The 11,820-nt window shown below is 45.9% G+C and overlaps 1 protein-coding gene across 1 annotated transcript in view; it reads right to left on the minus strand.

Annotated features, from left to right (window-relative positions):
• DRC11 (dynein regulatory complex subunit 11) overlaps positions 1–5,486 on the minus strand; it is an 82,334-nt gene extending 76,848 nt beyond the window's left edge. Inside the window, exons 1-3 of the mRNA XM_081016677.1 lie at positions 5,208–5,486; positions 3,996–4,323; positions 1,489–1,608 (exon numbers count right to left, since the gene is read on the minus strand). Coding sequence (XP_080872803.1) covers positions 1,489–1,608; positions 3,996–4,323; positions 5,208–5,218 — 459 coding nt within the window. The 5' untranslated portion in view covers positions 5,219–5,486. The remainder of the gene's footprint in view (positions 1–1,488; positions 1,609–3,995; positions 4,324–5,207) is intronic.
• Positions 5,487–11,820: the final 6,334 nt, after the last annotated feature.

The raw sequence follows: 11,820 nt of genomic DNA on the forward strand, positions 1-11,820 counted from the left end.
ACGAATTTCCCTATGGGCTTGCTTCGCAAGACGAAACGTCTTGCGAGTTTGTTTCCTTTTTCTTAAAGCCGCTAAGCCGTTAATAGCCGCTAAGCCGTTAATAGCCGCTAAGCCGCTAATAGCCGTGCTTCGCAAGACGAAAAAACGGCAAGACGAAGAGACTCGAGGAACGGATTAATTTCGTCTTGCGAGGCACCACTGTATTTCAGGTGGTGTTGGGTGGCATCCATCTGTCTCAAGAGAAAATGGAGTGCACCTCCAGGGGTGAAGTCAAACCGCTGCATCAGCAGCACCAAAGTGACTGCTCCAGGATGCAGCGTGTATGGAGGTCCTGGGCTGCCCAGATGACAAAAGCCCCTCTCAGCCTCGCTGATGGGGTCCAAAGGAAAGCAGAGTAAGACATTTGGCACCAGCATGGCTGTAGGACTTGCCATACTAGGCGCCATCCAACTGTCTTAGGGACTCCATTCCAGATTTGTGTCGGATTTTCTCCTTAACCCTTTCTTCTCCCATAAGTCAGCAGAGGTTTAAAATCAGAGTTTTCCTTCTCCTAGAGGGCTACTTTCCCAGGTTGATGAGCAACATCTGCCCCTCACTTCCCTCTACAGCACATGCAGAAACCACCTTCCTGACCACTGGGTCCACTATTGGTCTCATCTGCTCAATGCGCCAGAGCCTCTCTTTGCATGTAGCGGAAGTCCCTAACTCAATAAGGTTTTGAGATGCATCAGCCACCCTCACCTGGTTTAGCCGGCCAGTCAAAGGCATTTCCTGGGGTGTGGCTGCAGTCGCCTGCTGACAGCTTCCAGGAGCCACAGGTGGGAGCCGAGTGCAGGGTGGGGGCAAAATGTGAACAAAGGAGTTCCCTCCACAGAGGCACTGCCCTCCCCTAACCCCCCATACACCTCTCAGGTGCAAACTGGAGCATTCCTGGGCCACCGCCTTGCCTGACTTACTACTGCCTGGTTCTCTCACCAGCTGGCCCTCCTGCTACGGCTGGTATCCCTGGTCACCCAACCTGGGAGGCCTTAGGAGTCGTTACTAAATGCAATATATTCTGGGCAAGGTGGCCAAGAGAGTGCATGAAACATCACTGTGGTTTGCCACAGTCGCTAAAACTGTGGTTTAAACTTTGGAAATGTTATAACATTTTAAAGTAAGTTCGACATCTTTTTTTTACTAGGTTTAAGCATGAATTCTAGACATTGCACTGATGGCAGCGCAGGCACTCTCCTGGCACCTCTCCCAGAAGGCCAGGCTGCGAGGAAGGATGCTCTTGGCCCTTCCAAGAGTGAGTAAGTGAAGAGCAGGGACTAGAAGAGAAACTGCCTCTGCTATCACCACTAAGGCATCAGATAAACAAGGGTGGAGAAGATGAACAGGAATAGGAATGGGTCAGCAATGGCAGTGGAGGAAGAAGAGAACAGCAGGAGGTAGAACCATCTCTTTCAGCAGCTCTGCCTGAACTGATTACATAGATATACTCACAGGTTCGCCATCATACATCCCAGCATCAAGCATTATCTGAGCAAGGATTTTCTCCCTCTCTTTCAACACCTTTATTTTCTCCTTAATAAAATACCTTGGGATTGGAATTTCAATGTTTTCCTATTGGAGAGGAAAAGTTAATTTTGTAAATCATGCTGGTCATTCAATGAATACAATTTCTCTACAAAACAGTCAAAAGTGCCCATATTAAACATACATTTCTGGGAATGCTGAATTATGGATGTGCATAAAAGTTGCTATTATTCTGCAATTGTCTTAACTTATTTCAGCAATATATAATCCCAAAGAAGGGATTCCTGAATCTGGTTATGTTGCCTTTCAGTTGTCTTATACTGAGTGCTCAGCTATGAAATGGGTTATAAGTCAACAAGATAATGTGATATATGAAGACTTGAAGATGCTAATAAAAGCACAAAAGGTACTGCATCAGGCTGCAGTACAGAAGATACTTATTCATTACTAATTATTGCATAAGAAATCCTTAAGTGCAACCCACTGTTGGAAAGAGCAACTTATACTAACATAATAGGCTGTAGAATGCCAAAGCTGTATTATTTATATTTGAACATCACTCACAAATACTATCTTGGTAATCTGCCTTTACAGGTAAAATAAGAGAATGCTATAACTTCAATATGTTGTCTAGAAATTAGCTATACAATTTCTTTAATCTGTTGTATTTCTTGCTTGGATAAAGTGCTTACACGGATCAGGGCTAGCCAAAGACACAGATGTGGGTATTTCTGCATGTGGGAGAAGAATGAGACATTTATGGCTTGCTAACCATTAGTACAGGAGATGCACCACTGATAGGCTATTTTCCCTCAAACCACCCTGGTGAAAGAGTCTTTTGAAAACTGCTTTTGGAACTTAGGGGTTCTCAAGGAGCAATGTGAAGGTTCTCAGTAGCCATCTTTTGTAAAGGTAGCTTTGTGTGAATGTAAACATAGCTTACGTGCCGAATTTACAGTTTAACATCTTTTTTTAAATGAAAGTTTGATGCAGTTCATGATGTGGGCAACAGGTGGAGCTGTATGAGAGAAATAAATTAAATCCGTGATTCTCAATGAGGCTTGCTGGGGTATTATCAGCTCCCCACCCCCAACTCACTGAAGCCCAGTTTTTGTATGTGTTCCTTGATTACAGGTGAAGGTGATATGTCTCCGCTTAGGTCCATCCTTACTATTTTCTTTGCACTTGGTAGCCAGGGCTTAGATTTAACCTGCTGTGGGTTGGAGCAGCTTTTTGCATTTCTATGGTGAAACTGAAAAAACCTCACATACTATACCGTATTTTTCGCACTATAGGACGCACTTTTTCCCCTCCAAAAATGAAGGGGAAATGTGTGTGCGTCCTATGGTGCGAATGCAGGCTTTCGCTGAAGCCTGGAGAGCGAGAGGGGTCGGTGCGCACCGACCCCTCTCGCTCTCCAGGCTTCAGGAGAGCCCCACCGCCAGCCCCACAAGCTCGGGGGACAGCGGGAGAGGCGCAGCGCGCCCTTCCCGCTGTCCCCCGACTTGGTTAGAAGGCTGGCGGGGGGGGGAGCCTGCTCCTCCCCGTCGCCAGCCCCGCAAACTCGGGAGACAGCGGCAGGGGCGCAGCGCGCCCTTCCCGCTGTCCCCCGACTTGGCTAGAAGGCTGGCGGGGGGAGAAGCCTGCTCCTCCCCGTCGCCAGCCCCGCAAACTCGGGAGACAGCGGCAGGGGCGCAGCGCGCCCTTCCCGCTGTCCCCCGACTTGGCTAGAAGGCTGGCGGGGGGAGAAGCCTGCTCCTCCCCGTCGCCAGCCCAGCAAACTCGGGAGACAGCGGCAGGGGCGCAGCGCGCCCTTCCCGCTGTCCCCCGACTTGGCTAGCAGGCTGGCGGGGGGAGAAGCCTGCTCCTCCCCGTCGCCAGCCCCGCAAACTCGGGAGACAGCGGCAGGGGCGCAGCGCGCCCTTCCCGCTGTCCCCCGACTTGGCTAGAAGGCTGGCCCAGCCCCGCAAACTCGGGGGACAGCGGGAGAGGCTCAGCGCGCCATCCCGCTGTCTCCCGACATGGTTTGGAGGCTGGCGGAGGGCTTCCTCCTCCCCCAGCCCCGCAAGCTCCCAGAGCGATGCCAAAGCTGCGCGCAGCTTCGGCATGGCTCTGGGTCCCGTTCTGGGGGAGGGGGAAGCTCGGGCTTCCCCCGCCCCAGCCCCGCGCCTGGCGGGGGGGGAATAAATTTTTTTGCCTTTATTTCCCCCCCCAAATCTAGGTGCGTCCTATGGACCGGTGCGTCCAATAGTGCGAAAAATACGGTAGTTGAAAAATGGAAATGGAATAACAGTTCAAGAACCAAGTATTCAATGGAGTGGGGCTCTTTGAATTTTTTTCATGTGATTTTTACAACAGAGAACAATTGGACAGCTATATTAAGATGCACAAAAGTCAGTTATTTAAAGAAAACAAACAGTTATTTAGGATTTGATTCTACAATATGAAAAACAACATGAAGGGACTATACTTACAGGAGCCAGCTTAAGATCTTGTAAAATGTCATCAAAGTAATGATATTCTGACAACTCCAGCTCCACCATTTCATTCTTTAACTCCAAAATACGACCCATTACTCCATCAAGCATTTGCCGAATAATTAAACGCTTTTGTGGGTGAACAATCTGGTCATAAGCAGCTTCCAAATTTCGAAATATCTGCACATACTTGATGTAGAAAGTGCCTAGCATTTGAAACACTACTTGGCGATCTTTCAATGGTTTGTGGGATTTCTCTTCTATCTCCTTCTGCAACAGGCAGTTGAGGGACTCCTGGGCTTCTGCCCACATTTTATTGTAAGTGCTAATAAAGTGGGTTGGGGGGTTGGGGAAGAGAACACTTTAGTACATACAAAGAGAATGAAGTAAAATATAGCAAATAGTGCAACCCTATTCATGTCTACTTAGAAGTAAGCAGCACCAAGTCTAAGGTTACCAGATATTTTTCAATGAATCCGGGAAGACTTTTCAGCTTCAATGGATTTTGTATGGGGACTGACTTGTAAATCTGGGGACTGTCCCCAGGAAACGGGGACGTCTGGTAACCTTAACCAAGTCCGATGGGATCCACAGGTACTTACATTTAACCAATGTTGAATGGGATTACCGCCCCCCCCCCGAAAATGCAGGTCTGTGGCTTAGTGGTTTTTTTGGACCTGGCTTTGACCCTGGATGGCCAAGGGTCAGCTACAGCCAGAGGGCCTTGGCCCAGCTGAAATGGGTGTGCCAATGACACCTGTTTCTGGAGGAAGCACATCTTGATTATTGCATTGCATGTGAAACTGGGCAACTCCTTGGTCCTGAATGTTAACAGGGGAAACTTTTCAGAGCATGGCTCGCCTAATGGAACAGCTGCACTGGTTTCAAAGTTGGTTCTAGGCAGAATTCAGAGCATTTGCGATGACGACGTTTAAAGGCCAAAGTAATTTCGGATTGCCTTCTTCCGTACAAAGCGATCATCTTCAAGGAGCACTTGAGCTCCTGAATCGTATTGTAATATGTGTCTCTTACATATATGCACCATGGGGAGAGTTTTCCCCTGGGGTTTAACCAGAGGCTGAACTCTGCCGGGATCGGGCCCTTCCTTGGAGGCGCCTCTGCTAGGAAAGAGGCTTCTGGGCCCCGAGGAGCGAGCGAGCCAGCCTCCTCCTCCCCGCGAGCGAGGCGCCGGGGCAGAGTCGCACTTACTTGTGGGACATGGCGGCGGCGGCGGCAGCCCAGACTTCCCTTCCTGGCGGGGCGGACGAAGAGGGGCGCCGCCGGACCCTGTTCCTGGGGGGGGGGGGCTTGTTAGAAGGCTCTTTCAGCCCGAAGCCAAGCCGCCCCCGCCGCCCCCGGTTTTGCACGGCGACACCCGCAGCCTCCTCCTCCTCCTGCTCCAGGCGCTGCTTAGCAACGGGGCGCCAGGCCCAGCCAGGCCCGCGGCGGAGGCGCCCCGGGAGGTTGCTATGGGAACACCCGAAGGCGGGGGGGGGGCCAGGGCGGCCCGCGGGGCAGCAGCGCAGGGCCACGTGGTGCCGGGGGGGGGGGGAGAAAGGGAGGCTGTCTCCGCCCCCCCCCGCCGGGCTGCCTACCTGCCCTGCTGCTGCTGCTGCTACGCCCCCCCCCCCAAACACTAAGGCAGAAGAGCAAGGAGGTGATGGGTTGGCCATGCTGCCTCCTCGCCTTTATTAAGCATTTTGTATTTTTATTTTGTGTTTCTATGCTGTGCATGTGTACATATGTCATAACTAAACAATATTTATGATTATGATTAATTAAATTTGTATACCGCCGAAGGGTGTACATCCGTAGATCTCACAGTATGAAAATACAAGATAAAAACACAAAAGTACGTAATAAAAACAAGAATAATAAAAAACTAACTAACCAATAACTCCTCTCCCCCCCCCCCACTCCCACAACCAAATTTAAAAGGGTATAAAGGTAAAGGGACCCCTGGCCGTTAGGTCCAGTTGCAGACGACTCGGGGGTTGCACGCTCATCTCACTTTAAAGGCTGAGGGAACCAGCATTTGTCCGCAGACAGCTTCTGGGTCATGCTCTGACGAAACTAGAGCAGCGCACAGAAACGCCATTTAGCTTCCAGCCAGAGTGGTACCTATCTATCTACTTGCACTGGTGTGCTTTCGAATCGCTAGATTGGCAGAAGCTGGGATAGAGCAACAGGAGCTCACCCCACCATGCAGATTCAAACCATTGATCTTCTGATCGGCAAGCCCAAGAGGCTCAGTGGTTTAACCCACAGTGCCACCTGCGTCCCTTAAAAGGGTATAGAAGGACGTTAATAAAAGACAGGGTGGTGCTGGATGGGGGGGGGCAGCATGTGTCCCACAAACAAGGAGCTTGCCCCCCAACACCCACCCCTCCTAGTTGCTGTACTCCTGTTATTTCAGAGATCGTGTAGGGCACAACTCTGCCAGCTAGAAATATATGTTGCTCTTTCTGTGACCCCCCCAAAAAAACTTTCTTCTTCTTTTGGTGCCACCACCATCCTGCCCCCAAACACTTTGCAGCACAGAGGTCCCCATACAGTCCTAACCCATAGCCAGAAGTAAGCCTGCTGAATTCAATAGGATTTACACTGAGTAGATGTGGTTAGACTTGGGGGGGGGGGGGTAATTCCCTTGACATTTACTTTCCAGCTACCCATAGATGTGATTTACTACCTTCTCACTTCTCTTCACTTCTCCCTCTTCAGTCCACATCAGTCCACTTCCCCACCTGCATCCACTTCCAGGACGTATCCTTAAACTCATTTAATACTACTTTATTGACCATCACCCTGAAACCCTTTGTTGAACTCACAAGTGAACAAAATAATAATCTCCACTTTCTGAATACAATCCATTTTATGTTGCACTGCAAAGGACAAGTGCAGTTATACTTTTGGAATCATAGGATTGGCACTTAGGTCTGTTTTTCAGCATGAGTGGTAGTTTTAATTTCAGGTTCCTAACTGTCCTCAGGCCATATAACCTTCCCTAATAAGCTTTCCTGGCTACTTCATTTTGTCTTGTAATGAAGTCTGTGGGCAGCATTGAGGGTGTGGGGAACAGCTGCTGGCTACAAGGACCTACTGCTGCAGTGATGCTCAATTCAAGACAAGATGGTCAGTACAGTACTGTAGTTTGTTTTGTTTGACTTTGATACAGTAGCAGCATGTTCCTCAGGGCTGCACATAGTGCATGGACCTAAAGGTTTTGGAGGAAAGTTGAAAGACATAAAGTTCAAATTTAATTGGAAGAATCCCACTCCATACTTACAGGGGAAGTAACCCCAAGGTGACAAATATAAAATGTCATGAATAATAAAAATGGAGTTGGCCAGATATTAAATATTATGCCATATGCCACATTTTTTACTGCAGAGTAAAAAACCTAAATCATGGTTTTTTGTGCAAATTAAGGTAGATTTTAAAATAATAATAAACAAATCTAGGTCAAACTACACTTTATTATGAAATATTTTCATGGGAAAACAGGGTGGGGTTTTTTTCGTTTTTTTCACCAGTATGTTCATATAGGATGCCACTCTAAAACAGATAATGTTGCAAATCTTACACACAATACAAATTGCACTTAACATATACCAGATGTTTGGGCAAGAAAGGAATACTAAACCTCTGGCTATTAGCCAAGTAATTTATTAGCAGATAGTTTAGAAAACTATTTGGCTTAACATTTTGCAAGGGTCAATGTATATATTCACAATACATCAACACCAGAACAGTGTCAAAGTTTAACCAGTTAGGAGGTTAGAGGTCATTTTTGTAGTATAGTAAAAAGTAAATATCAGGAAATTAGAAACTAAACAGTGATGGCCAGAACATGTGCAATGTTTAATATTTTCTGCAACCTGCAATCTGTCAAGTTTTAATGTTTTTAATATGAATGGAAATAGAACTGCCTCTGTACCATATGCACCTTAAAACATGGCTGAAGGATATTATCCCACGACATTTTCTTGCTGAATACAGCTGGTTAAGGATCCTTTCTACATATAGCTGCTGCTTTAAAACTATACCTGCATGGAAATATGATGAAACCAAAATTGATGTTAGGGCCCTCCAGGTCTTCCCCTGGTGCCCATCAAGCCTCTGAACCCCCTTTCCGTCATCAGGTGAGGGTACTTAGCTCCCTTGAGAAGTACATAAAGCTGAGAGGAAGTTGGAAGAGCTATCCTCTTACTCATTTCCTCTTTCAGCTCAAAGTACTTTTCAAGTGTGGCAGCTAAGCAGAAAGCAGGAAGGAAAGAGGAGAAGAGAGGAAGTGAACAGGGAGACTGGGCAGGGGGAAGAAAAATGGGCTGACCAGAAAGCAGAAAGTGGGGTGCTGCATGAATCAGGAGAGGGAGAATAGAGCATCAGAGAGAAGGCCATGTGAAATCCATGCCCTGAACCCCAGTGAAACTGATCCTCTGGAAACTGCATATTTAATGGGTCCCTGCACTCCCCAACCACAATCACATGATAGGTTATATTTGTCTGAACTGTAATACCATAATGGTGGCATCTTAGTTTATATCTTTCCCAGTAATCTTATATGTGTGCATAAGAAAATGAGTAGAAGATGGAATCTCAACTGTCTACCATTTTCCAGCTCAACATAAGTGCAGTAGCTAGCTGCTTCTGATGGGTGGGAAAACAGTTGGAGGCATGGTTTTGAACAGAAAACGGCTGGAGGGAATAGGGTTAAACATCCCCTTCAGTGTTCCTCCACACCTAGACCTAGACAGTGTCAGTTTATTGGTTTTCAGCCATTACCACACCTGGGCACTGATTTAAAATGCCCACTGCCTCTTCTGGTTTTCATGAAAGATGAAGATAGAACTTGTCATTTACCTCTTGACACTTCTCTTCCTTTATCCATATTACCTCACCCAGGAGTTTCTTCATGTAGAAGTTTAACAGCATGGGGGATAAGAGAGAACCTTGGAGGACGCCAAAGCACAATTGCCAGAGGATTGAGCAGAAGTCCCACCTTCTGGAATTGGCCAGCCAAGTAGGAGCAGGACCATTCCAAAGCTGTGCCTCCAACACCTGACTCAGCCAGCCTGTCTAGGAGGATACCAGGGTCAGTGGTCTCAAAAGTCACTGAGAGGTCCACAAGAATTAAAGAGCTGTACTCCTCCTGTCTCTTTTGTCTCAACAGAAGTCACCCTGCAGGTGACCAAGATGGTGTGTGCTAAATTTGGTCTTTGGTGTTCACAAAATAGTACAGTTGTATTTCCCCTTTGCTGAAAAGGGACGTTCTTCTCTTTGGCTTGTAAATCTAGCTGTGGTTTTTTGTTTTTGCGTGTTACATGCTAAGTTGGCAAATATGGTAAAACATAAGTCGGCCAAAATTAAGTTTGAAAGCTCCTTTGGTTTCAAAGGGAGACAGTGAAGTGCATGCTTAATATTTCACAAGTGTGTCTACTTTGCACTGGATTGTTTTCCCAAATATCCCAAAGCATCTCCAAAGGGTTAACAATCTGGTTTGAGCGGACAAGAGAAGGGAAAACAGACTGGTCAAGAGAAGGACTTCCCTTCATTTGCTTCTGCATCACTTCCCCATGGAAGCGAGGATCGTTTCCCCCTCTTTCCAAGCAGGTATGCTTTTATTGACAGGCTATAAATAAACCTTCCAGTGTGTGAGAAAAAAGGGGGGAAGAATAGCAACTCTCTGTGTGACTGTGTGTGTTCTAGTGGCAGGATGTTTTTTATGATCCTGTTTCTTGTAAACACTGATGCAGCTTTTGTAGCACAGATGTGAAGGAGGCGGCTACTCATTGTTCTAACACCTGCTGTCCTTTAAAATGGACACTATTTCCATAAGCCATTGAGAAAACACAGGCTAAGAAATATACTTTGCAGGCCAAGCCTTGTGGATAATTTGGTAAAATCATTGAGAAACTAGCACCTGCCCAGTTTTCATTATATTTTATTGGGAGAGGAAAGAGATTTCCTCCATCATAATAATTATACAGAACAATGGTTTCAATATCCAAGGTGTCAGTGTGAGAAAAATCCTAACAGCATTTTTTAAAAAATCGGCTGCATTTATAAATGAAAGTCGAAGCTGTAATTTGCATAGCACTGTGAATGTTTGAGGTGACTAGAAGTGCATTGCAAATCGCTAACAAGATGTTTATAACCATGTAACAGTATATTAATAGTGCTTTAACTCAGAAGGTAGCATTCTCAGTTCTTTCACAGAGAAACTTCCAGAACCCTCTTGAATTAAGGAGAGCTCCACTTAAGGAAAGATCTCTACACATCAGATCAATACTTTCTGCACTAAGAAATGCAAACTGACAGTGACCCATGAGCCAAGGAGATATGTAACTCTACAACAGTTAGAAGACATGTGAAGGCAGCCCTGTAATGGGAAGTTTTTTAAAGTTTAACGTTTTGTTATGTTGTTAAATACGTATGTTGGAAGCCGCCCAGGGTGGCTGGGGCAACCCAGTCAGATGGGTGGGGTATAAATAGTAATATTATTATTAAGGAATAGTATTTCTCCCTATTTTGATTGGAGAAATGTTGGAGGGTATGTATTGTGTGACTTGTAGACTCCTGAAAAGGGAAGTTGAAAACAAATTGTGTGTTCAGCAACACTTCAGATAACTTCAATTAAAGAAGCATGTGAATTCTATCTAATCTTCCCATCTAGTTCTTTCTTTCTTTCTTTCTTTTCCTCTGCTCCCCCTGCTGCCAATAGGCTCATCACAGACTTCCTCAACTGGAATGAACAGGATATTGTATGTGTCATACCTGACAGGGATCCAGACCTTACTGTACTTTGAACCAGGGATCACAACAGAATCTATTGGGGTTCTTCTTCACAATCTGTAAAGCAAAAATGACCAAGAGGGTATTTTGAACATGTGCACAGTTCATTTGTCTCACTAATCCCAAATTGGGGACATGCGATTCAAAGTCCAAAGGAATACCTTCCAGATAGGTTTGTGCCACATTTTAGAAATTAATCACTTATACTGAGTCCTTGGAAGTCTGGCTTTCACAATGGAAGATTGTTGTAGCCCCCCTTCAAGAGGAAAAATGACTGGCCTGTAATATATGCTGTTTGATTCTATGAGAACATATACATCCGTAATTTGTTCACACATTTAGCCACCCTGGCACTTCCTGCGAACTGCGGCTGCCCCAGTTTATCAAATACACTGTGGTGATTGTTGGCTCCATACTTTTCAAACTGCTGCTGTGTGTTGAAGTGTTACTGCCTCCTGAGCCATAAGACTAATGAAAAAAACATTCTGTTTTCACTTAACGTGCAGCCATTCCTAAGCCTTTCAGCGGAGCCAAAAGGAAACCCACAAGCCAGACATTTTGAAGGTTGTGTGTGGAAGAAATAAGACAAAAGAACTAATTCAAGTGTATGCATTTATGAAAAATGTAATTTTTGAAATAAAGTTTAGCATAAAAAGTTTAGTTTTTATACCGCAGGAAAGGGCAGTGATTGAGACTGCTCCTTAAGGTCCTCGTGCTGAACTGTATTGAGGCCAGCATGATTTATAGCTCTCATGGGCTGCGTACATACTGCACAATAACGAGCATTCATCCTCGTGTCATCCCTGCCCCACCCTATTTGTCAATTCAATAATGCACATTCTGCTGTTATACAGTTATACAGTACAATCTCATCTTGCACACATTTAATTTGTGCAATTTCAACCATACATGATTGAAGGCAGACCGGTTGAAATTGTGCAAGTTAAATTCAAGCAGAGAGCTTGAAAGCTCTTTTTGTGCTGGGTCCACTTGGCTTACCTGGTGTAAAAAGATATTTTAATATCCC

The sequence above is a fragment of the Podarcis pityusensis genome, assembly GCF_964106645.2.
Source record: "Podarcis pityusensis genome assembly, chromosome: 1".
Classification (NCBI taxonomy): Eukaryota; Metazoa; Chordata; class Lepidosauria; order Squamata; family Lacertidae; genus Podarcis; species Podarcis pityusensis.